Source organism: Eptesicus fuscus, chromosome 15 (assembly GCF_027574615.1).
Source record: "Eptesicus fuscus isolate TK198812 chromosome 15, DD_ASM_mEF_20220401, whole genome shotgun sequence".
Lineage (NCBI taxonomy): Eukaryota > Metazoa > Chordata > Mammalia > Chiroptera > Vespertilionidae > Eptesicus > Eptesicus fuscus.
The window spans coordinates 69204298-69230802 of record NC_072487.1 but is presented as its reverse complement, the minus strand read 5'-3'; the positions used below and the strand labels follow the sequence as shown (position 1 = coordinate 69230802).

At 43.8% G+C, this 26505-nt stretch overlaps 1 protein-coding gene and 2 long non-coding RNA genes across 9 annotated transcripts in view; 2 read left to right on the top strand and 1 right to left on the bottom strand.

Moving 5' to 3' along the window:
- Nucleotides 1-266: 266 nt before the first annotated feature.
- On the top strand, nucleotides 267-6914 carry LOC129151563 (uncharacterized). The gene is made up of 3 exons (XR_008558217.1): nucleotides 267-285; nucleotides 617-812; nucleotides 6077-6914. It is a non-coding gene; the product is annotated as an uncharacterized LOC129151563 (long non-coding RNA).
- Nucleotides 2930-14855, bottom strand: TEX48 (testis expressed 48). 2 transcript variants are annotated; one of them, XM_028161417.2, is made up of 5 exons: nucleotides 14716-14855; nucleotides 7216-7322; nucleotides 6878-6991; nucleotides 4525-4656; nucleotides 2930-3234 (listed from the first exon to the last, which is right to left on the bottom strand). In XM_028161417.2, exons 2-5 carry the CDS (start codon nucleotides 7217-7219, stop codon nucleotides 3143-3145), a joined length of 342 nt encoding a protein of 113 aa, XP_028017218.2. In that variant the 5' UTR covers nucleotides 7220-7322; nucleotides 14716-14855; the 3' UTR covers nucleotides 2930-3142. The 2 variants fall into 2 exon arrangements, with proteins under 2 accessions (XP_028017218.2, XP_008150373.3); XM_008152151.3 differs by lacking the exon at nucleotides 14716-14855 and adding an exon at nucleotides 12855-12880.
- LOC103295699 (uncharacterized) overlaps nucleotides 12958-26505 on the top strand; it is a 362653-nt gene continuing 349105 nt past the window's right edge. For all 6 annotated transcript variants that reach the window (XR_008558215.1, XR_008558213.1, XR_008558214.1 and 3 more), the window contains exon 1: nucleotides 12958-13104. This is a non-coding gene — a long non-coding RNA (uncharacterized LOC103295699). The remainder of the gene's footprint in view (nucleotides 13105-26505) is intronic.

The window sequence follows — 26505 nt, the reverse complement described above, 5'->3', positions numbered from 1 at the left end:
TCTGGCACATAGCAAGCGCTCAATAATGCGAACGATGGTGACGTAGGAGATGCTGGCTGGGCGGGTGGGTGGGGTGTGGTGTTTCTAGCACTGCCAGTGCGCTCCTCTAGGTGGAAGCAGGAGCCAAAGAAAAGGTTGGCCCCTGTGGGCTCTGAACTTCAGGTCTCCAGGGACCCCACAGGAAGAACAAGGTCAGCAGGAAGGCGTCTTCTGGAGCTGAGGAGCCCGCGGGGGTCATTTGGCACAGCTTTGGAGACTGGGACCCAGAGAAACCATGGGGTCAAGGTGAGGGGGAGTTACCTAACTTTGGAGCAAAGAGAACAGGTGTCCAGGAGTGGTGGAAACAGTGTCCCTTTAGAACGCCCCTCCCCCACTCCCCCTGGCCTCAGGTCTAACCTCCGAGCCTCATCTTTAGTGAGGCTTTCTGTGATGTCACAGAGCCGGGGCACGGGCACTGAGGCACAGCATGTTTATTAGGTATCTTGGTCAAGGTGATGCATCTGATCATTGGCAGAAAGAGGAGGGATCAGAAGCTGGGGCGTTTTAAAGGTTCAGGGTTGGTATTGGCAAATTGTTTCACAAACGGATTGGACCACTTCAGTTCCTTCTCCACTAGGAGGAAATGCTGGTGTATTACCTGCTGCCGCCACTGTCCCTCCTTCTGTCCTGGCCTCTGTGCTGTGGTGACAGAAATCGCCCCGGAGCTGGGCTGCAGAGTTCTCCCCTGTGATTAGATGGGCCCGCTCTCCCCATCTCAGTCAGCTGACTCCCAGCCTTAATTGTACCCTGCATCCTTGATCCCCTTTTGTGAGGTAAGGTAATAGTCACAGGTTCTGAGAAGTAGGACAAAGACATCATTGGGGGCCATTATTCTATCTACCATAGTCCTTAAATACTTGTGTCAAGAAAATCTCCAATTCAAAAAGTTAGAAAAAAGACATCACACCAATCAAAAGAACATCCAAGAAAAAATAGTACCAATAATTAAACACTGACATTACTTAAGTAGAGTATAAACCAAAATCTCTTACAAAAAAATTAACAAAAAATAGTTACTTAAGAGTATTTAATAGTTACTTATCAGAAAAAAGGGAGAAAACGCAAACATATAAACTTAGAAAGGATAAGGGAAAATACCATTGAGACAAAAGAAATTATAAAAATCGTGAGAGTACTTTATATACATTTATGCAAATACGTTTGAAAAACTAGAAGTGGATAATTTCCTAGAGAAATGGTTTATAAAAATGACTGCATTAGAGACAGAAAACTCTATTAATTTCTACAGAAGAAATAGAGAAATTCATCAAAAAACTACACTCCCCCTCCCTCCAAAGGCAACAGGCCCAGATGGTTTCACAGGGGAATTTGACCAAACTTTCAAAGCCCAGATAGTTCCAGTGCTTCATAATTTGTTCTAGAGCAAATACAACAAAAGAAAGCTCCCAAGATTTTTAATGCATTTTTTATGAAGTATATAATATTGATAACTAAGTCTGCTAAAGACAATGCAAAAAAGAAAATTACAGTGATATCACCTATTGATAACAAAACTATTAAACATTAGTGAACTGAATCAGACTTCATATTATCAAAATAATACATTATGATCAGGTGGAATTTATTTGTGGAATGGAAAGTTGGTTAAATATGAGGAAAGATTTTCCCCATAGACACTAGAACAAAGAAAAAAAAGGAAATTGATGGATATCCCCTTAATATGATATCTATCTCTGTCTCAATCTCTGGGCCAACAGAGGTACTTCGTGTGAAATGCAGATAAAGCACAGATATCCACTCTCTCATCATTTAACATTGTACTAGTGGCATTAGCCATTGTAATTAGACAAGATAAAGTAGAGATGTAAGAATCAGAAACTGAAGAAGCTATAGATGGTATAGAAATTGTCCTGGTAAGCCATAAGGGAGTCAATGATAAAATTAGCCCAAACAATAACAATTCAGAAGGGAAGCAATTCATAAAATAACAGTTAACTCAATAGTGTTTGTACCCACAAACAATAACTACTTACAGTAAGAATGACAGAAAAACCCCAATTACAATGGCAACAGAAAAGATAAAGTACTTAGAACAAAATTTAATAAGAATTTTGCAAAATGTAAATGAACATTTATAAAAAGAGCCATGAAAGACGAAAAAATGGGTTTGAACAAAGGAAAAGCCATTTGTAGATGGCAGGAATCGACACCACCGAGGTGCCAGGTTAAAGGAGAATAAGGAGCCGTGACTACCACACGCAGCCGATGGTCTTGGATTAGATCCTGGACTGGGCAAAAAGTAGCTGTAAGACATTTTGGGGACAACAGATGACATTTGAATAGTATTGTATCACTGTTGAATTTTTTTTTCTCTTGTTAATTCTCACCTGAGGATTTTTTTTCATTGACTTTTAGAGAGAGTTGCGGGGGGGGGGGTGGTGGAGGCAGGGGGGAGATATACATCGATTGAAGTGAGAGAGACAAATCCATTGGTTGCCTCTGGATATGTGCCCAAACCACTGTTGATTTTTTTGTTTTTGATAATTGTCCTGTGGTTATGTAAGAATGTCTGTATTCTTGGGAAATACACACTGAAGAATTTAGGGGTAAAGGGATACGCTATGCACAACTCACTCTCAAATGGTTTAGAAAAAAGTTCCAGGGAGAGAAAAGAAATGGTGAAGCAAGCGGAGGAGATGTAACCAGTGGGCAAATCTGGGTAAAAGGTGAGTAGGAGTCCCCTGTACCATTCTGGCAACTTTTCTGTAAGTTTGATATGATCTCAAAATGAAAAAAAAAAGGCTATCCCAAAAGTTAAAAAATTGTGTTTCCGGTTAGTTAGATGTTAGGTTAGCATATTTCAAAAGGGTAAGACGTTTTGGAAGACATTCTCCAGGGTAAGGGGGAGGGGAAAAGAGAGACACAGTCCTGCGATGTGACCAAGGACTTTAATTGGAGGCAGCTCCCCCCACAGTGGTTTTCTTAGGAGCTGAAGTGACTTGCTGGCTCACAGGGATGGCTCCGACATCTTCTCCTCCAGTGGGGAGTTTCTGAATCAGTCTTCATGGCCCCTGTGCACCCCCTCTTCCTCCTGGAGACATTCCTGCAGTGGAGACCTGGGTGGGGTCCCCACCTAGAATCTTCAGGGTCTCCCAATGAGGCACGGCTGGAATGGCCACTGAAGCTGCGAGTAGCGGTCTAGGTTTCTCTTTTGAAAACCTCTTTGGGGAACATCTGTATTCATAGATGAAAGAAGAAAGGAAAACATGCTGATGAAGCCTTTGCTTTGGGTCTGGCTGGATGGCCCCTGTCCCCTCCCAGCGCCCCATCTCCCCCCCCTCCCCCCCACAATCTTTGTCTGATTCTGGAATGCTGTATGAGCCACGGAGACTTCAGCCAGGGACTCAGAAGTCACTTGTGAGAGGGACAAGGACCACTCCCCTGGGGATTCCTGGTTCTGCATTGTACTCCGTGGGTGCATTCAGTGATCGTACGGGGCCTGGCCAAGTGCAGGGTCCTGGAAAGTGGGAGAATTAGGCCCATCCTGGTTCTGACCATGATGCCACGCCCTGGTGGGCTTTTGGGAAGTTCTCTCCCTATACAATGAGATGCGGGTTTTTAAACTGGGTTCCATGGAGCCCTCTGGGGAGTGCAGAGGGGAGAAGGAAGGGGAGGGCTAGCTAGTGGGGCTCCTGGCCCCCCACCCTCCTTTCAAGTAAAACAGATCCCCCTTTGATCTTCTATAGAAATTGCACTTTGTGTGAGATTCTGTTGGCAAGGAGGGTTTGGCTCTTAGGAGAATTCTGGAATGACTGGGCTGTTTGGTTCTTAGCTCAACAGCCGGCCTCATAGGGAGGCTGTGAGCTACGCGAGCTCACCCGGGCACAGAGTTGGTGCCTAGCAATGTGGCTGTGTTTCTTCTTCTTGGACTGTGCCCACTGTCCAGACCAGGCTTCTGTCCTTCCACGGCCCAGAGACCTTTCACCCCCACTGAGCTCAGGACTACGCTCACTTCCTAAGCATTTTCTGGCACAGTTGACTTGCCGTGCAGCTGGCTGCGTTTGGGGGAACAAAACTGATATGGGCCCTGTCTTCCTGGAACGGACTGTCTGGTGCCCGAAGCAGACATTAGGCAATCACACAAAATACACATTTATGACAATGCCACAGGGCTTCAAAGGGAGGGATGGGTGTGTGTGCTCCCTCCCTAGACCTTTGTAATGAAGGTTGTCATTACAAACTTCCTCCTCACTCTCTTCCTGTGTACACGCAGCCTTGCAAGCTGAGTGTCCTCCAAGACCTGCTCCGGGTAATTCCTTGCTTGGAAGAGCATGCAGGCAGGTCCTACACCCCCTTGGCCACTTTCCAGTATGTTCTAGAATATGACTACAGAGCCCTGATGGGAGTGATCCTGCCTCTCCTGTGAGCTCATTTAGCTCAAATATCAGTGGGGTTTGGTCATTAGGACAAGGCCCCCTGCTCCAGGAGATCCTGGCCAGTGTTAGATCCCAATTTGCAACTCACCATCAAAATCACTGCTGCTAGACCAGGAGTCCTTTTCTGACTGGATCATGGATTGTCCCAAAGGCAAGCTGGAGGCTGCACTAGTGTACTTACTAGTAGGGTTCTGTCGGTCAAGCTCACTTGCCTGCAAACCTGGCAATGAAAATTTCATGTGGTCATGTGGGGGAGGCACAGAGGAGATGCCGGAGGGGAAGACATTCGGGTCTGCTCTGAAGCAGTGGGATGGGGAGCACCCCAATCTACCTCCTCTAGTCTCCGAGTGCCCCCATCGTATGCAGGTGCTGGATTTAAGATGCGTATTCTTTTTAAAACATGAAGTTTACTTTTTCCCTGTTTATAAATGTAATTGCATATCCATCATAGAAAAGCTAGGAAATACTGAAGACTATGAAGTAGGGAAAAAATGCCCCAAACACCCCTCCCCTCAGATATTATCCCGGTTCCAGTCTTTTCCTATGTATGTCTTTACAGTCCACCACCTCTTGTACATTACAAATGCATTTTACTTTACACATTATATTATAAACATTTCCTCATGTCACTCAAGTTTCAGAAGTAACGGTTGTGTAATATTCTATTTTAGGGATAAGTTAAGGTTTATTTAACCAATGTTCTATTGTTGGGTGTTTAGACTTTACACAAATACTATTGTGCTGTAGCCTCTCCCAAAGTATAGGGGATAGAGTGGGGCCCAAGGACTGAAGGGCCCTGGGTTCGATTCCGGTCAAGGGCACGTACTTCAGTTGCAGGCTTGATCCCCAGTCCTGGTCAGGGCCTCTCTCACATCTATTCTTCTCTCTGTCTCTCCCCCTCCCTTCCATTCTCTCTAAAAATCAATGGAAAGATATCCTCACGTGAGGATTAACAACAACAATAAAAAATACTGTCCTGATGAACATTTTTGCATATAAGGCTTTGTTTTTATATGCTTCTAGATTCCTGAAAGTATGCCACAGAGTTTTGTCAATAGACTGAGCTGTGTTCTGTGATAGAATAAATGGTTCTGTCAGTTATGAGCTGCATATCTTGAGCAAATTGCTTCACCTTCTTTCCACCTGTTCTCAGATCTGCAAAATGAGACATCTGTTTAGGATAATCATGTCCACTTCTTAGAGGAATTGTAGGGATCAGATGATAATAGTACTTTACTAGTGTGTAAGCTCTGAAAAGTAGAGGAGTCATTTTATCTCAGCTATGATCCTAGGGCCCAGATAGTGTCTTGCGTGTAATAGGGTCTCAGTAATGATCACTATTATTATCTTGGAAAAAGGGGTTGACATTTTAAAGCTGCTTGTTTTTTATTGTGGGACTACTTCCAGGGGAAGTATTTTAAAGACCCTCAGTGCTGATTTCTGGGAAAATATACCATGTGAATTTTCCCTTGCCATTGAACTCTCCTATATCTTGGCATGACTGTGCCAGATGCCTTACTAGCCCTGCCCCACACTCCCCACCACGTGTCCGTCAGTCCTAGCTTTGCCTGAGCTTGACAGTAAAGCTTCATGGTTTTTTTTTTCTTTCCATCTGAAATTGGTAATTTTGACCCCCACAGTCTTGTCCATGATGACCTTCGTTTGCCCTGGATCATCAAGAAGATTGTCATCACAAACTTCCTCGTCACTCACTTCCCTTGTACACGCAGCCTTGGAAGCTACGTGTCCCGGAAGCCCTGGCTGAAGACATTACGTAAACAAGAAACACACTTTCACTTTGTAGACCATTCAGATTTCATGACTTATTTAACAGCAGAGCCTATCCTATCCTGGCCAATACCCATATCGAGTTTCCATTTGTTGATGTTTGTTGTGCAGTCCTTGTGCTAGGTGCTTAAATATATCACCTCATTTAATCCTTTCAGTGATCCTGGAAAGTAGTGACCCATCATGAATGTGCTCATTTTGCAGGAAAGGACGCTGATACTCAGAGTGAGAGGTCAAGTGACTTGCCCAATTCGGTGGCAGAGCTGGTTAGAACTAGTCAGATACCTAATGGCAAGGATCTTAACCAATTTTTTTTTACCTTTAAGAAAGCGTTTTCTAAAACGATAATGTACATTCAGATTTACCCAGAGGTCATGTTAAGATACAGGTTCTTAACATGAGGTGTGGACCGGAGTCTGAAAGTACAGTTCTAACAAGCTCCCAGGTGATGCTGATATTGCTGGTCCACGGATCTAAGTAGCAAGATTTTAAGCTCTATTGTGCATTGGTTTGGGTACATGGCCACCCACCTCCCACCTTATTTTAGGTAGAAATTATCCCTTGGAAGCTGAAAGAAATCCGAGGGTATCTCAGCAGGAGGGGGATGCGCAAAACGAGGTCCAGAGAGGCCTGGCACTTGGTCTGGTACCTACCAGGTTGCTGCTCTTGCATTTGACTGGAGATTGAGGAGTCGTCTGTGGAAGAGGTCTCTTTGGAGTCTCGGCAGCATGAACAGAAGATCTTGGAGGCCAGGTTTCGGGGGCATGCTGCAGGAGGACAAACATAGAGGACCATGTTGTGGGATCTGAATGCTAGGTGCCCACTGGGAATTGTCTGTGATGAAGGTCCTCTTGGGTCAGCCTCTCCCAAAGTATAATAGCCTTCCCCTCTCCCAAACCTTCTGTAGTTCCCCATGGCTTCTGTAGTCCAGACCTGTCTGCCTAGGTTGGCCGCTCTTAAGGCATTCTCCCAATTCTTACAGTTTTCTTACCCATGGAAAGGAGTCAAAGCCTCACGGTCCCAGCGTTGTCTGCAGGGCCAGTGTGTTGAATCAGCCGGTATTGAATTTGAGCCCAGTTCCCTGAGCAGGGCTGTTTCCTAAATAAACATAAGACCATGGCTGAAAAATGCGAGTCCTTTGACTGTGCTTACAGTCCAGAGAGGACCCTGCTCCAGCAAACTTGCGGCTCTCATTCAGAGATGCACCTGAGCATGCTCAGCATTCAGACAGGTCTGTGTTCTACCCCCTTTCTAGGTGCCTGTTTTTGGGTAAATTCCTTAACCTTCCTGAGCCTCACTTTTTTTTTTTTTTTTTTTTTTTTTTTTTTTTTTTTTAAATATATTTTATTGATTTTTTTACAGAGAGGAAGGGAGAGGGATAGAGAGCTAGAAACATCGATGAGAGAGAAACATCGACCAGCTGCCTCCTGCACACCCCCTACTGGGGATGTGCCCGCAACCAATGTACATGCCCTTGACCGGAATCGAACCTGGGACCCTTCAGTCCGCAGACCGACGCTCTATCCACTGAGCCAAACCGGTTTCGGCATGAGCCTCACTTTTATCATGGTGCCTGCTTTGCAGAAGTAAAGGGTTAAATACTATATGAAAAGTGACCCCTGGGTGTAGGCCCATAAGAAGTGCCTGTCAGCAGTCATCTCATTTCCCTCCATGTGGCACATTGGCTGTGAATGATTCCAGCTGGCCTGGGTCCCATGAGAACGTGGACAGAAGCACAGTCTTAGAGGGTCAGGTCCTGGTTCTATTACTAACTTGCGATATGGCTTTAGGTAAGTACATGCTGGTCTCTGTCTCAGACTCCTCATCACGAAGAAGAGGGTTAGGCTGGATGGTCAATTCAAGGATCTTTCTAGTTCTGATGGTCCAGAATTATAAAGCTGTTTTAGTCCCAAACTTCTATTTCTGTGTATCTTTCTTTGTCCCAAACTCTTTTTTTTTTTTTTTTTGTCTCTGGACTTCCTGTTCTCACTTCCCTATTTGTGGCAAAACCCCTTTTTAGGGACTTGTTATCCTGGTGCTGGTTAATGTCTCTCACAATATTCAATTCACTATGTGAGTTATCTCACTCATGGATACTTGCTTCTCACTTTCTCTGCTGCTATATATATCCTGGTTCAAGCCACCACCATCTCTTGCCTAAATTATGGCAATAACTTCCTAACTGATTTCCCTGTTTTTTTTACCCCTGACCTCTTAATGATACAAAGTCTTTACCTTCCTAAACACAAGCTATTCAATATAGCACAATTTCTATATTGTGGCTAGATACATCCAGCCGACTAGACACATACAGATGTCCCCATTGTGTGGGATCCTTGGACCAACAAGGTTAGACCCTGGGTCCATTTAGCCCCAACCTCCAACAGTCTTTTGGATCTGTTGCCAAGTGGATTTTTCAGTATGATTTCAGCTCTGACACATGTCATTGAGCTCTCTTTAATGAATTTCTTAGGATTTATAAACAAATAGAAATTTATATAAAGCAATCCAATCTTTTGTTTTGGAGATACACCATTTAGCAAAAATGCTTGCCATTAATATGCTTATTCTTATGCTGCTTGCTTTAGTTTCAGTTTTCTTCATCTATTCATATCAACTCTTGCCTCCTGGGTTTTTGCGTTGCTTTAGATTGGCTGGTGTATGTTGAATGTGGAAGGAAATGTTTTATAATGAAGGAATGGAACAAGCCCTGAGAACTAATGGTTGGAAGTCTTTTAGGTGATTAATTTGTATGAACAAAGTAATTGCTAAAAATTTGCCTTGAATCCCTCGAAACATTCACGGCACAGTTTCTGCCTTGTCAAATTAATGAAAGAAGCTCACTTTAGTCAGCTTATGTCCTGTAGTCAATGATTTCCACGTTTGTTGATTGTGTAGCTTCTTTTAGGCTCTCCTTGGCCAAGGAATTCAAGACACCATGCATATGTACAAACTTTTTGATCAAGGAAAGTGTATTCTTTCCTTTTGCTGCCTCTTCCTGGAAAAACAACTGTTTCATATATATACGCTCACTAAATATACTCTTCTGTGCTTATCTCAATAAATGGCAACATTTCACTAGATGGCTTAGAATACCAGTGCCATTATGGCAAACTTCCAATGTCAAAAATAAGAGATTTCAGAGGGGCTCTAGAGAAGAGAGAAGACAAAAAGACTAAGTATGCAATAGAGGGTTTTTTGTTTTTGTTTTTGGATTGATATATACTCTGGCCTGAAAAAAAAAGAAAAAGATACTCAAAGCTTCTGAAACCTACTTTCTTTGCCTCTCTCTCTCTCTCTCTCTCTCTCTCTCTCTCTCTCTCTCTCTCTCCCCCCCCTAGCTTTGTCTCTACCACCCACTCACACTCCTCGTGTTCCTTTCCCTAACTGCTTAAATAAACTTTCTTCAAGGTGCAAGAACAATCAACATTGAACAATATTCCCCTATACCAGAAGGTGGGTCCAGAGAGGTTCAGTTTAAATTCTGGGTGAGAGTTGAATGGAGGGCAAATTTAGGATAGTCCCAAATTTCAGAAAGACAGAAAGCTGCTGTATAATTCAGGATTCCATTAGGTACTCTGTTACTCATTGTCCTGAACTATCATATTTGTGCCAGTTAGTTCACTTAACTTGACCTTCAACAATGGGGGAAATGTTGAAAAGCAGCAGGATGGAAAAGACCAGAAGATTTAAGTAACACACCTATGCATAAATTTTTAAAAGTTGACTTGAGAAGGTAAGAAAAATAGGAAACACACCACATTAAAACTATTTCAAAAGGCTTCTTCTGAAGGGTAAATTGGGCAAAGATTCAAAATTGCAAACAAAATCAAGATGAATCAGTAGGAGAGTCACTAGGATATTTTCAAAGAACATTCTAGGGCGGACCAGCACCTTAAGGGAGCCTTTTCCTCTCTTTTTACAATGACAGACCTGAAATAGGGGATTAATATAAAATTAATTTGAATGGGATATGCCAACGTAGATCTGATCATTTTCAAAGAGTCCTAAATAATTAACTGGAAATCAAAATAACCTTAGGGCCCCTTGGATACAACAATTGTCTCCTGAAATAAAATAACAGGACCCAAAGTTCCTCTGTTCTTAAGAAACATGGAGCCTGTAGGTAAGGACTCTTTATTTATCGTGAGCAGAAAAAACACAGGAAGAACTCATGTTCCATATGGAAGAAGGACAGCTGTCCAAATCTGACCAGTGATACAACTCTGAGGAGACCTTAGCACTCACCACTTTCCTAAGCTTCCTCTAAACTCCCAAGGGGAACTGTCGATAAATATAGATGGACAATGATACTGATTTCTTGTTGACATGGTTTGTTTCTTATGTGGACATCAGACTGACTCTTCACTGCCAACTAGGACTAAGACTGATTGTTCTGTGTGACCAACACTTGGACCACGCCAAGCGTATGACTCCCCAACAGCCTCCGTGGACTAGGTCTTCTTACACAGCATTGGGAGAAGTCAACCAGCAGACTTCTGGGGACAGGAGCTCTCCATAGGAGCTGGACAACTCAAGGTGTTCACTGTCCCTGATCTTGGCTGAAACAGTATACAGCCCAACGAGGGTACACTGACGAACTGACAATACTTAGCTCAAATAATTATGGATTGTAATTAGAATACCTTTGAATTTTTAAGTTTCCCTAATCAGAGGGAGCATGAACTATTGCCAGCACTTCATGCTGGTTCTGGATTAATACTACAGCTGAGGTTAATGTATATGTTAGCCCAAACAAGAGGCAACCTGGCTGTCCAAAGTAGACCCAGGGAATCATTTGAAGTGCATTTTCTTGATCATGCCTGGGACATCAAGAACCATGATTCTGGAGTGCCTTCCAGTCTCTCCTTAAAATACTTTAAATCACTATGATTTGTCTTATAGTCGTTCAGTGGCTGTTGTCCAGAGAGTCAAATACTTTTATGCAACCACTGGCTCAGCATATGATTCCACAGATGAGTCAAAGACAAAAGCCAGAAGATATCAGGCTAGTTCAGTGGTCGGCAAACTCATTAGTCAACAGAGCCAAATATCAACAGTACAATGATTGAAATTTCTTTTGAGAGCCAAATTTTTTAAACTTAAACTATATAGGTAGGTACATTGTTATTAACTTAATTAGGGTACTCCAAAGCTGACCTTTGCTAAGAACTCAAGGGGCCAAAGAGCCGCATGTGGCTCGGGAGCCATGGTTTGCCGACCATTGGGCTAGTTGATGCTGAAACAGAAAAGGCCTCTGTAAGTGGGCAAATGGAACTTTTAAAAAAAGTTGATGACAGTGGTGAGGATCTGGACAATCCCCGAGAATCTCTCTTGCAGCTTTGGATGAAGGAAGACCAAAAAGGGGAAACTGAGAATAAAAAAGACGTTTTCACAGTCCTAAGTAAAGTCAATTGCTCTGTAACCATGGTAACAGGCAGTCACCAGAACCTATTTTAAACCCACTCAATAATCCATTAAAGAAACTCTGCCTTGGTGACCCTTCTCCTGAAAATAATAGACACATGATAGTAGTTACGCTTCCCCAGCTGATAGTCTCCATTCCTAAGCACTCCTCGCTCTGAAATCCCACCTGCCCACCACTCCACACCTCCCCAACCTCCTTATCTATCCGCCCTTAGCTTTGTTCAGAGACTTTGTCACAGAGGCAGTAGTTCTCTTGTTTAACCAGAAGTAAGTTCAGCGGTTGTTTCACATATTGAATGGAGGTCTCTTCCCCTAACACAGCGCTTTCTCCTCTGAGTGTTTATAGCAAAGAGTTTTGAACTTTTGAACCCTTTTCAGAAATGCAAAGGCTCTTGGGGAGACCAGCATAGCAGTTATTAGCATATTCTTTGAGGCATAGTTCTTTTTTTTCTTATTTCATTTTTCCCCATCACCATTTATCCCCTTTATACTCCCTCCCCGCTCACCCCCAATCACCACACTGTTGTCCATGTCCATGAGTTCTATTTTCTGTTTTGCTCAATATGCCCCCCACCCACCCACCATGGGATAGCATTCTTAAAGATCTATTACTACTTATTAGCTATGACATTTAAGTTTACTTCCTCAAACCTCAGTATCCTAATTTGTGAAATGGAAAAGATCATAATAGTCTCTACCCTAGGAAGTGGTTGTGAGGATTAAATAAATCATGATGGAAAGTGCTTAGCAGAGCTTTCTGGACATTGGAAAGGCTCAATAAACAAATGCTGATGTTGAAAAGCTGAGTTGATGCTGGCTGGGGCGGGTGGGGTGTGGTGTTTCTTGCACTGCCAGCGCCCCCCTCTAGAGGGAAGCAAGAGCCAAAGAAAAGGGCCCTGGGTTGTCCCCTGTGGGCTCTGAACTTCAGGTCTCCAGTGACGCCACTGCACTTGGACAACAAGAAAGATCAATAAGGTCAAACAGGAAGGCTTCTCCTGGCGCTGGAGGAGCCCCTAGGGGTCTTTCAGCACAGGTGGGGACCCTTGGACCCAGAGAGAGAAATAGTGGGGTCAAGGTAAGTTAGAGTTACCCAACTGACTTTGGAGCAAAGAGAAAAAGGCGTGATGGAGACAGTATCCCTTTAAGTACAGAACAAATACCCCCTTCTACTTTTAGGTCTAACCGTTGTTGAGCCTCACTCACCTGCAGTTGGCGGAGCAGAGGGGAGGCTGCCTGTGATGTCACAGAGCTGGGGAACCAGGGAATGTGGGGGGGGGGGGAAGGAGCTCTTACTGGGCTGCCAAGGCAGGGAGAAGGGAGCACGTCTGTTGACCCCCTCCCCAGTGGTGCTTCCCTCTGTCCATGATGCCATGCTCGCCACCATGGGGTTTTCTTCTGGAAACATCTTGAAGATGGCTGAAGACCTAGGTCCAAATTCTGTCTCCTGCACCAGGTAAACATTAGGCAAATGGACTCTGCAACTGGTTTTCTTTAACATGGGAATTATTATAACAATTACATATCCTATATATATTTTTCGGTTTAAGTGAGGTCAGGTAGACATTTACCATATTGTCTAGCTGTAGTAAATATTCAAGAAATGGTTGTTAATAGTATGTGCAAAAATAAAGAGGCATTCTTTAAGAAAAAAAGGGGAATCACTTTATATTTGAGTACTCACGGAATCTCTTACCATCTGTTGGGGTCACTGGGAGGAATTGACCTCCAGGCCAATTGGCTGTAAGGAGCAGCTGCAACTACAGTGGGAGAACTGCTGTGCTGGAGACACCCCTATGAGCAGGACTTGCTTCAATGGGGCTTTGGTGCTCACAGTCTGCCCCTTGAGTGTGTCGCTTATGGATGAATAGAGTTGTAATCTGGTATGGTCTGACACTGACCACTGGGTACACTGGGTCTTGGGACTCCAGGGAGGTGCAAAGTCAGCCACTGCCTGAGGCCACCCAGCAGGAGCTACAGAGAGATCTGCATTCTTCCTCTTTGTATCAGGTTTGGAAGTGCCTAGATGAGGCCCAGCTGTGAAGCAAGGCAGGCTGATACTGGAGCTGGGTCTTGGGCCTTTTATTGATAGGTTTGAGGCTCTCTGACCCAGATGCAGCTTGTTTGAAAGATTTAGCCTTTCATATGCAAAAGCTGCTGCAAACAGCTTGGGTGGGGTTATAAATTGGATGAGGCGGGGTCTTAGGGAATCACCAGTGAGAAATAGAAATGGCTGCCAGTCAGCCCTGCGACCAAGGAGGTGCCAGCATAGGAACAATAATCCCTGCGAGCACCTCCATCTGGGAGAAAGCCACCCTGAGTTCCTGCCCTGATGCCAGACAATCCAGTTCCTCCTGGTATGTGTCAGTGTTCCCAGAGCCTCGCCCCGGAGCTCAGAGGAAGCAGGACCTTGTAAGTTCAGTTTGTGGTGTTGGCCTTTTAAGAGGAGCAGCTGGGTCTCCAGCAGCCTCTGTGTCGCTGAACCCCAATCCGCCCTGGTTTTTACAGCCCGTAGTTCTTACTGCCCGTAGGGACTCCTTTTCCCAGCTCTGGGACCCTGGGCTGGGGGGCTGGTGTGGGGCTGGGACCCCTTGCTCCTCACGGGTGGCCTCCGCAGGGACAACCTCCTTCCCCGATTAAAAAAGCACATGTGGGTGCCAGCCCAGCCCGATCCTCGCCTCCGCACCTCCTACCAGTCTGTGTGCTTTCTTCTTTACTTCTCTAGTTCTAGTACTTCTATTCGGCCAGCTCTCCGGCGGTTCTAGATGATGGCTGTTCTGTATTTTAGTTGTAATTTTGATGTGGTTGTGGGAGGCGGCGAGTACAGGAGCTTACCTCCGCCGCCATCTTCCTCGCCTTGGGAAACAGTCTTTTAAACCTCCCTGTAAAGCAATGTTCCTAATTGGTGAAATGGAAGGTTCTGGGTTCTGGCTGCCTGGGAGCTCCATCAGAGGTGTTTTGAAACCTAAGAACGCCCTGGGGCCTCCCTTCAAATAGCTGAGGCTCTTGGGAAGGGCCGGGTGGAGGCTGGGCAGCAGCGTGTTTACAAAGCTTTCTAGATTCTTACCCGGCTGTCCCTGCTGGGCTGCGGGGTCGCCTTCCCAGGTTTCACTGACCCGGGGGAGGGGGTCAACCAGGGTCTGAGCAGAGTCCAGGGAAGATCCAGAAAGACACCATTCGTAGGTGTAAACGGGTGCCCGCGCTGAGTGCTTGGTGATGAAATCTCACGTGACTTGGGACGAGAGTCCTGCGTCTGCGCGTCCTTCGCACGCAGTCACGTCACGTGGCAGCCGGCGGGCTTAAGGGGAGGGGGAGGTGGGGCTGGGGTGTCCCGCTCTTACGTTGAAGCCGCACTGATTTTACTTCGTGATGGCCCGGGATATGCCGAAGAGAAGCGGGGCAAGTACTTCCTTTCCGAGAAAAGGTGGACGTGCTTAAGAAGGAAGGTAAGGAAGTCGGGATGCCGAGGCTGCTGAGGCCTGTGGGAACGAGGAGCCTTCTGCTCACGCACTTGAGAAGAAGGAAACAGAAGTTCGTGCAGGTGTTGCTGTTGCATCTCCAACTGCAAAAGCTGTAGCCCCGCTGGGTGGTAAGGTGCCTAGTGAAGAGGGACGAGGCATGAGCTTGGTGGGTGGAAGACAAATGGACGCGGAACGTGCTCTGGGTGACGGCAACGGGCGGCACCAGGCAGCCTGGCGCCTAAACGGGACTTCAGCAAGGCGTCCCGGGGAAGGAGTGGCGGAGCGGTTTCCGGCCGCCGGGAGGGAGGGCCGCGCTGGCGCTGGCGCCGGAGGAGGCTTGCATTTTGTCCTCTCACATCGTCGTTCTAAGAAGGGTGCGTACAGGACCACAGGTGCTGAGAGGGTGGAGCGAGAGCGAGACCGCGTTCGCGCAACTTTGATTACAGTTTATTGTCATAATGGTTCCATTTGAGGATTAGTTGTTGTTCATCTCTTTAATGGGCCTAGTTCATAAATTGAGCTTTGTCATAGGTAGTTGTATATAGGAAAAAGTGTGGTACTGATAGGGTTCGGTATTACCTGTGGTTTTAGGCATCTGTTGGGGGTCTTGCAATGGATCCCCGGTGGATAAGGAAGGACTGGTGTTTGTAATCAAGACCGAGAACCACTAGGCCGGGCCAGTGTGGCTCAGTCGGTTGGGCATCGTCCCAGGTACCAAAAGGTTGCTGGTTTGATTCCTGGTTAGGGCACATGCCCAGTTTGTGGGCTGGATCCTTGGTCAAGGGTGTACATGGATCGATATTCTGCTCCCAGGCCCATATTCCTCTTTCTCCCCCTCCCTTTCTCTCTCTAGGAAAATCAATAAATATTAAATAAAGACAGAACTACTAAATTACATTGTGGAAATCTCTAGTTATATTGAAGCCTCAGTTCTCAGCTCAGGCTGCGCTTAGAATCATATAAGGAACTTAAAAACATGCCACACCCAATGCCCACGGCAGGCCAGGACCATCACTGTTTTGGAGCATTGGTAGTTTTTAATGCTACCAAGTTTTTTTCCCCCCCTTTAAAAAAATTGAAATATAATTTACATATAACATTGTGTAAGTTTGAGGTGTACAGCATGTTGGTTTTATACATTTATGTATTGCAATATAGTTACTAGTGTTGGCTAACACCTTTATCATGTCACATAATTACCATTTCTTGTGTGTGTGTGTGTGTGTGTGTGTGTGTGTGTATAGAACAATGAGATCTAGTTTCTTGGGTACTTCTAATACACTATGATTTTACCTGACAGCTAGTATTGAGAACTACTGACCTACAGAGCAAAACAAACAAACAAACAAAAACCCCTAAATTTTCTTGATGCTAAATAAATGGGTCTTTTAGCTTTTCAGGGACATCATAAAATATGGATTCAAAAGCAGTATTTTTCAAATAACTTAGAAATGAAGATAATATACTCTGGAAACCTGTGTTAGATAAAAACTGTGAAGATGCTGGTGTTAAAGATGTGTATGAAGTGTTTGAATGAGATTATTTCAGAAAGTGGGAGGATAGCAATATTTCCAAATTAATATATTTTACATAATATACCATTGCAAACACCTATCATATATTGAATCCTTGTAAATAGATGGTAGGTTATTTCATCCATAGCACTAAACATATGTATTCAAATTGACAGAACTATATATATTTGCATGGGGGAACCTGGGAAATTGTCTTTGTTTGGCGTGGTTTACCATTCAAGCATATATGGTAGGGTATACCATTCAAGCCTTGCTTCCTTCCCTTTGGGTCTGCAGTAGGAGACTAGTCAGCAGGTTCCTGTGCTAATTCCTGGTCCTAGTAGAGAATAATGAACTCTTGAACTGGCCTACAATGAGAGGGTGAATTTTGAATCTGGTTATTCCACAGCATGTGGGCTCTGGAGTCAGACTGCCTTGGTGAAAAGCCTGTCCTTCTAATTTGCTGGATGACCTTGTCCATAGCCATTAACTCCTCTGACCCTCAGTTACCTTACCTTTAAAATGGGAATAATAATGGAGTTGATGTGAGGAATAAATTATTTCAGCCATGGAATGCTATAAGTGTAGTGCTGGAGAGAAGAAGCATTTAATCAATGTTCTTTCTCCTCCTCCTCCCCCTTCCTCTTCTTCTGTTTCATGGTTGTTTGTGTCCTCTTTGATTTTGAGAGTTAAAGATGAGGAGGAATTGCGGCTGAGGCCTATATGTCTAGCTTTCAGATCTATGGATGTGAAATTAGAGAATTCAGAAAGTGAAGCAAATTTTGGATAAGGATGCATTTAGATTTTTAAAAAACTTTATTTTGAAATAATTATAAATTCACTGGAAGTTACAGAGAAATGTGCCGAGCGGTTCCATGCACTCTTCATCCAGACTCCCCTATGTTAACATCTTGCAACACAATATCAAAACCAGGAAATAAGCATTGGTACAATCCACAGAGTTTATTCAATGTTATACATGTGCTCAATTGTGTGTGTGTTTGTATGCGTGCGCAATTTTATCCCATGTATGGCTTCACATAACTGCCACCACAATCAAGACACTTAACTGCACCACAAGGCTTCTTTGTGCTTTATAGCCACCCCCATCCCCACCATCTCTAACCCCTGGAAACCACTAAACTATTCTTCAGTTCTATAATTACATCATTTCATGAATGTTACATAAGTGGAAACATGTATGTATGTATCATTATGAGTTTTATTTTTAAAACTCGGCATAATTTCCTAGAGGTTCATGGAAGTTATATATATATAGTGTTTAAGACTTAACTACGGCCCGCGGGCCACATGCGGGTGTTTTTGCCGTTTTGTTTTTTCACTTCAAAATAAGATATGTGCAGTGTGCATAGGAATTTGTTCATAGTTTTTTTTAAAACTATAGTCGGGCCCTCCAACCGTCTGAGGGACAGTGAACTGGCCCCCTGTTTAAAAAGTTTGAGGACCCCTGGTTTAAGTAGTAAATCCTTTTTGTTGCTGACTTGTAGCCCATAGCATGGATGTACCACAGTGGTTTTTTTTTAACCTTTTATCCCTTGAAAAATATTTGAATGGTTTTCCAGTTTGGGACTATTACAAATAAGCTACTATGAACATTCATGTACTAGCTTCCATGTGAAAATAAGTTTTCATTTCTGAGGGACAAGTGGCCAAGAATGCAATTTCTAGATTGTGTGGTAAATCTATTTTTTAGTTTTAAAAGAAAGTGTCAAATTATTTTTCAGAGTGACTATGCCATTTTACATTCCTACCAGCTATGTATGAATGATCCTATTTCTCTGCATCCTCTCCAATGTTGTTTTTCACTATTTTTTAATCTTATGCATTCATTAATAGGTGTGTTCTGGTATCACAGTGTGACTTTTGGTATGTTTTTATTGATTTCAGAGAAAGGAAGGAAGAGGTAGAGAGAGAGACAGAAACATCAATGATGAGAGAGAATCATTGATCGGCTGCCTCCTGCATGCTCCCCACTGGAAATCCAGTTCACAACCCAGGCATGTGCCCTGACTGGGAATCAAACCAATGACCTCTTGATTCAGGGGTTGATGCTCAACCACTGAACCACACCAGCCGGCTCAATGTGATTTTTGTGTTTGTGTCCCTAATGGCTAATGATGCTGAACGTTTTTCGTGTGCTATTTGTCACCCATACATCTTCTTTGGTGAAATATCTCTTCATATCTTTCCCCACTTTCTAATTGGATGGTTTTTTAAATTCAGTTTCTTTTACAATGACAGCTTTATTGAGGTTAATTCATATATCACAAGTTTCAAGCTTAGGCCTTAAAATACTTTGCACAATGCCACTTAAGCTCTTGTTCTCCTGCCACTGTCATGAAAGAACATGCCCCCTTTAGCCCATTAATCTCAGAAACGAGGATGAAAGATGCAGATCAGAGTCACTCCGAGACAAGCTCTCCAGTTAAGCCCAGCTGAGATAGGCCAACCCCTATGTAACTCACAGACAAGGGAATGAAGACGTGACTGTGGCCCCTGGGTTTGGGGATGGTTTGGGATACAGCAGTGGTTAAGTTGGGACAGAGGGCATGAGGTTTCTTTATCTAGAGAAAGTACTGTCCGCATCCCAGGAAAGATGGAGAGTGCTCACTCCACTTGCTTTCAATCCACTTCTGTTTGAACAAGAACTCTAATCAATAGAGACCCTGGGATTTGGGTTAGGTATAGGCTTTAATATAGTACTTTCCCAAAGTTAGGGCCACAGTCCCATGGTGGGAAGTAAGATGATTTAAGGTCAAACATGGGCATGACATTAATAGCATTGAATCCCAGCAAGAGAGAATATCTAATTTTAGTCCTTTTATTTACTTAAAGGGAGACGTCCCAGAGAAATCCCTCCCCTCTCTGTAATATCTATAAACCATTGCTGATCCATAACAAAAAGAAGTCTTAGGTGACAGCATGAGACCGGAATTGAAGTACAATATTCTGTTTTTTATTATACTTATTTGTGTGCTGACCTTTTCCAATTATGCAATGATAGGTACATTTTAGTGTAAAAGAATGAGATGGCTTCAAGAAAAGCATTAAGGAAATAATAGTAGAGATAATAGAGTCCCAATGATAAGTCAATAAATGGAGTTCGTAGGAAATATTTGATGTACAACATATTATGGAATGAATTTGTTTCCTTTCTAAGAAGCTGTGGAAGGGCATCCTTTTGTTTGTAAACTCTTATATTTCTTTCCATACTTTTGGAGCTGGAAATTTGGTTTATTCTTTCAAAGGATTTCAGTGTCTCAATTTCCAGGAATCATAACCACTGGACTCCCTTCAAAGCCCCCAGGTGACGGTCACAAATAAAACCTTTCTGTGGTTCTTACATAATCGATACATGAGAACCTTCTGGAAAAATCCTCCTCTGTAATCTCACATTCGAAAACAGGCTTGACTTTTGATTGTTGCTAAATAAAGACACATTTTTTTTTTTATTACACTGGAGACAAAGAAAAAAATTTCCAGTATTACTTTGAGACTTGTGGGAAAATGGAGAGAATGAAAGTTTCACTGTTCTCGGTGAAGGTTTTGGTATTGAAGTTTTCTCGCATTGGCTGACTTCTGAGTGTTGTGGGGCTGGGGCAGGAGGAGGGGTAAATACTGTCACCAGTCATTTAGTAGGTTGCTTATTACTCAGATCTGACACTAAACGCAAAGGCTGCAGCCAGAAGACGAGGCTCGCATCCCTGTGCATGCTGTGGTCCAGGAGACTATCTCTGAAACCCTCTGGTTTCTCTGAGTAATTACTGAATCGTCTCTTCATTACAGTGAAACCTCACAGTGACATTGTTTGCTGTGGGACTCAGCCAGAGAGTTTCCTCCTGGGCCTTCTTGGGTAGCAGCAGAAAGGGTGATGCGTGCTCCTTTAAAAGTCCCTCTCACTAGAGGAGCCTACAGAACAATGTCACGGAGCAGGCCATTTCTCAGCACTCCCAATGGGCAGTCCCTCTTGGGGGTGGATTTTGCCCTTCTTCCCTCTTCTATGGGAGAGTAGGTGGAGTAGGAAGGAGCAGTCACAGGCACTGTAGGGTAGCATGTCCTCCATAGCCCAAATGTGGGCTCCCCCATTCCTTCCAAGGATGTTTCCTCCTTAAAACCAAGTTGTCCACCAGCTCCATGGCCCAAAGGATTATTCACCCTTAATAAGGGGTGGATTCAGACTTCTGCCTTTCCCACCCAGGGCAAATCACTTAAGTCTCATTTGCTCATCTCTGACATGGGACCCACAATTCCCTCCTTGCCCAGGGCAAGAAGGAGCAGTGTGTATGAAGTTGCTGGCTGCACTGCGCTATATTTTGGAAGGACACCTGTATCTTCCCCAATGTCACACCGGCTGTCTTCATGCAGCTGTTCACTGCTCTGTATTTTACTTATTTGCCTCTGAATAGCAATTATGAATTGCTTATGATGTCTCTTTATACTATATGCAAGACTCAGCACAGTGCCATATATACACGAGGATGGTGCATAAATATACTTTAATTGGATTTGATTAAGAATTTACATTTATTGTTGCCTTGATGCTTGGAAAAAGGGAACAGAGAGGATGTAGGAAGCTGTAGGGGGACAGAAAAGAAGTGTGTGACCAGGCAAAGGACAATGTCTTACAGAAAAACAAATTAAAAAACAGTTGGGAAGGAGAGATTCAGGGTCTCCAAATCAGTTGATTTACTGACTGGTGTAGTCCCATCCCTTCTTCCAATATTTTCTGTTTGCTGATGGGCAGAGGAGCACCTTTGGACATGACAGTTTATCCATGTGTCACGTGCACCAACTTTTCCATCTCTAAACATCGACTCCTGAATGTTGGTCATCAGTCGTCTCTCCCATGGACACGTTGGAAGCTGCTCCTTGTGGTAAAGAAAGGTTGGAGACTCACCAGGTTGAGGCTTCACCCTTTCCATGACCATTCACTTAGCCTTAGAACATATTTCAAGACTGACTAACTCCCCAGGTCTATGGAAGAGATTAGATCTTAAGACTGTTCTGATGAAACCCAACCTTTCAGAAACCAAGAAAATAAGATGACTTCTCTGCAGGAGAGCATCTGGACTTCTCCCATGGAAGGGAGTACGCTAGATGAGGTGGGTTAGGGGATCCCCAGGACTCCCTCACCCAAATATAGGCAAGAACCTTTTTATGGGTAGTCAGCAGAAGAGTAACATTTATGAGTGTCTGTGGGCCAGGCCATGTAGTAAGTGCTTGTTCTGGAGCTGTGGCCTAGGATGAAGTCCCAGCTCAGCTGTGCGACTTGAACAGATCATGTGGCTTCTCTAAGCTTCAGTGACTTTCTGTAAATGGGATCCTACGTCCTACTTTTCAGGGTTTTGAAAAGATGTTTTGAGACATTGAACTCAAAATCTAGATGTAGAACACTCAATACCTAATGTTACTGTTGTTTTTATCCATACATTTCACACAAACTTCAGGGCAGCCCCGAGTTTTGTGGCAAATGGAGGAGCATTCTGTTGGCCCTGAGCTTCAGTGTCATTTTGAATTATTTCCCCCATGGGGAGAGAGATATACTTGAATGTTAAAGTAAGAGGATTTCTGAGTTGTAAATTAATCTGATTTATAATAGTAGAATAATTTTGACCACAAATTCAATAACAGTGATTCCAAAGTAGATAAAGACAAAGTCGTAGACTCAAACTTATTTTGGAAGATGTTATTTTTTTTTTAATTCTCACCCGAGGATATATATATAGAGTGAGTGAGAGAGAGAGAGAGAAACATCAATGTGAGAGAAACATAGATCAGTTGCCTCCTGTACACACCCTGACCAGGGATTGGGCCCTCAGCCTAGGTATGTGCCCTGACCAGGAATGGGATCTGCAACCTTTTGTTGTATGGGATGATGCTCCACCCCAGCCAGAGCTTGAAAGATGTTCTTATGTATACTAGGTGAACGAGATTTCTACTCTACAAGATTTGAAAGTCTCATGATATCGTCCCAGCCTACAAAGGGAGTAGAACTGTAAAGCTTTATAAGAATTGTAGAAGGCCTTAAATAGACTCTGAGCAAAGGTTTCTTCCCTCTATAAAGTGCACATATGGGCTATATAATTTGATGGTGGTAAATTAAAATGTATTTCTTCTCTCTTCTCACTCCAAACAGGGCCACATAAATGTTGCCTGGCTGGATTTTGAATATATGACCTCTCCATTCTTCAAATCTCTTTTGGTTTGCACAGCTTCCTTGTATTGGGTCCAGGGTAGGAATTGAGGGGCATAATTACATCTTTGTTCTTTGACCACTACTAGGTGCCTGAGAGGTATAGCTAGGTCAGTCTTAGGAGCTTCTAGGCCTTCAAGGCAGCCACTTCTATGAAACCCAAGAAGCAGCAATGAGGGAGTGTAGGTAGATTCTTCTCTTTATCTGACTCAGGCCTTTGTACTTGGCATTTGTCCTCTTGTTCACTAAATGCTCTCAGACTGAAGGGTGGACATCACCTGGGAGTATAAATAGGTGTATGGATGCCAGCCTCTGATGGAAAGCCAGCCTCTTCAGAATCTTTATGATTTTGGAAAGTAAAGAGCCAGAAAGAGATTAAGGGAACATGTGTGCCAATGCTCCCTTATCCCCATTGTATAGGTCAGTGGTCGGCAAACTCATTAGTCAACAAAGCCAAATATCAACAGTACAACGATTGAAATTTCTTTTGAGAGCCAAATTTTTTAAACTTAAACTTCTTCTAATGCCACTTCTTCAAAATAGACTCACCCAGGCCGTGATATTTTGTGGAAGAGCTACACTCAAGGGGCCAAAGAGCCGCATGTGGCTCGCGAGCCACAGTTTGCCGACCATGGGTATAGGTAGACCCAGAGAAGGAAAGAATTTTCCCAGATTTACAAGTTGAGCCCTTTAGTTGAGCTGTGATATGGATCTAGTCTGTTTGATCCCAAACTGTTGGTACTTGCAGCAGGAACTACTGTTTCCCACTCTCAGTCTTCCACGTCCCCCTTACTAATAGAACCTCCAATTTACGGCTGGGCATATAACTGTCTGGAAGAAAGACTTATTTCCTGTCTTCTTTGCAGTCGAGGTGGCTATGAGACTAAGTTCTGGCCTGTAACAAATGAGTGGTAGTGTCCTGTGCAACTTTTGGAAACATTCTTTTGTCCTTCCATGTTGCTGGCTGGAATGTAACAGGTGATGGTTAGAGCTTGAGCATCTCTCTCGGATTATTAAGTGGAGGCCACGTGTTGAGAATGGTGGAGCATCAAGTAGCAGGATCCTGGGTGCCTGACTTTGCAGAACACTATACCAGCCCTGGGATGCCCATTTCTGGGCTTTTTACATGAGAAAATAAAACTGTGTGTGTTTAACAGCTGTTATTTTTTGAAAAAATTTGTCCCATGTCATTGGGCCTTATCTTTCCTTATACTCCACTACCACATTCAGATCAGTTTTTGTTGTTAAGAGGGCAGAAGTTGGGGCTTGGGAATTCTGTTGGGGGCAGAGGGGCAAGATCCTCTTAGATAAAGAGGTGCTCTCTGTTTCTTCCAGCAGATTGGGATCCTTCGAGGGAAGGACAATGACTGATTTTTCTTTGTAGCTCAAAACCCAGCATAAGACATAGAAGACAGTGGTAAATGTTGTTGGATCTTCTGTTACTTATTGCCTTAGTAATGCTGAGTAACAACCACAAAATCTCAGTGGCTTGTGATAATGCCTATTTATTACTCATGTGCTTGGGGTGGTCACCTAGGCAGCTCTGCTGACATTGGCTGGACCTGGTCACATGTTTGGGGAGTTGGCTGGCTGCCTTGATGATATAGGGTGGCCATGGCTTCGACCACTGGGGTGACTTGACTCTGCTCCGCATGTCCCTCACATCCTAGCAGGCTGGCCCAAACCAATGGAAGAGGCTACAGGTGATGAGGGGAAACTCGCAGGTTTTACTTGCCTCTGCTTGGGTCATATCTGCTAACATCCCATTGGCCAAAGCAAGTCCCATGGCTAGACCTAGAGACAGAGTGGAAGGTGCTTCACTCCCATATGGCAAAGGAATGGGTAAAGGGCAGGATGGGAATTGGGGTCTTAATGGATCTAATCTACTACAATGAATGACTGAATGAATGGAGGCCTGGATGGGGAAAGAGAATAAAATCAGGGGGAGAAAGTTCTATGTGCTGTGCTGTCCAATACAAGGGGAACCGAGGTGCTAGAGGGCAGTTTTCCATGTGTCTGATGCTCTCTGAGGCCGTCTTGGTGTGGGGACTGCACGCGGCCTGAGCTTTGGTGCAGACCAGGCTGTGGGGTGTTTGTATTATGACTTGCTTCTGTGCTGGGGGATCTTTGCTTCTGAGTGAGTCATTGTGAGAGGCTTCACGAGCTTTACCTGGTGGCTGGGAAGAGTCTGTTTTAGAGACGAGATGCCTTTTCAGAGACAACTAATTCATAACATGAAGACAGTTGTGCTGGGGCCTGAGAATTGAACTGGGAAGCAAGGAATCAGTGTTAGTCCTGCCTCTCCCTAGTCCGAAGAACAAAAAACAAACAACAACAACAACAAAACCCCACCCCAGAAACATGAGCTTCTCTTGGGCAATTTCTAAGTACCATAGGACTTGTTGGCAAGGAAGAGGCTAAAATAAAAGTTATTTTAAAAATTCCCATCCCTCCACACCATCAGCTTGTTCTCTATATCTAATGAGTCCGTTTTGTTTACTCTTTTTTTTTTTCCTCTTCAGATTCCACATTTAAGTGAAATCATATGGTATTTGTCTTTCTCTGCCTGGCTTATTTCCCTTAGTATAATACTCTCTAGGTCCAACCAAGATGTTGCAAATAGCAAGATTTCTTTTTTTTTAAATTGCTGAATACAATGGAATATGTGATATATCACATCTTTTATATGCATTCATTTCTTGATAGACATCTAGGTTGCTTTTATAGCTAAGCTATTGTTACTAGTAATACTGCAATAAATACAGGGATACATGTGTCTTTTCAAATTAGTTTGTTTTCTTCAGATAAATACCTAGAAGTGGAATTGTTGTAAAAGTTTTAAAAAATATTTTTATTGATTTCAGGGAGGAAGGGAGAGAGGGAGAGAGATCGAAACATCAATGATGAGAGAGAATCATTGATTGATCGATTGCCTCCTGCACCCCCCCTACTGGGGATTGAGCCCAAAACCCTGTCTAGGAATTGAACTCTGCATAGGTTGATGCTTAACCAGTGAGCAACATGGGCCGGGCTGCTGTAAAAGTTTTATAGAATGCATTTTCTCCCAATCCTCATAAGTCTTTGAATATATTTGATAATTTAGTATTCTGTTATATAAATGTGTGTGTGTGTGTGTGTGTGTGTGTGTGTGTGTGTATTAGAGGCCCCGTGCACAACATTTGTGCACTGGGTGGGGGGCGGAGTACTTCTGCCCGGCCCGTGCCCTCTTGTAGTCCAGGACCCCTTGGGGGGGATGCCCGACTCCGAGGAGGCGGGAGAGGCTCCCACCACTGCTGCTGTGCTCTCCAGCTGTGAGCCCGCCTTCTGGCTGAGCAGCGCTCCCCCTGTGGGAGCGCACTGACCACCAAGGGGAAGCTCCTGCATTGAGCGTCTGCTCCCTGGTGGTCAGTGCGCATCATAGCTACTGGTCATTCGGTCGATTTGCATATTAGCCTTTTATTATATAGGATATATATATATGATCCTTTATCATTAGTTGTTTCAAATACTTTCAGAAGAACATTTAAATTTCATATAAGTCATAAAATGATGGCTAGTGTAAATATTAAAGTCACAAAACAATGGTTAGTGAAAATTAAGATTAAAATTGTCAGTGTGAAACTTAATGATTCTAAATTTCATAGTAGTTGATGCAAGAAGGAAATATA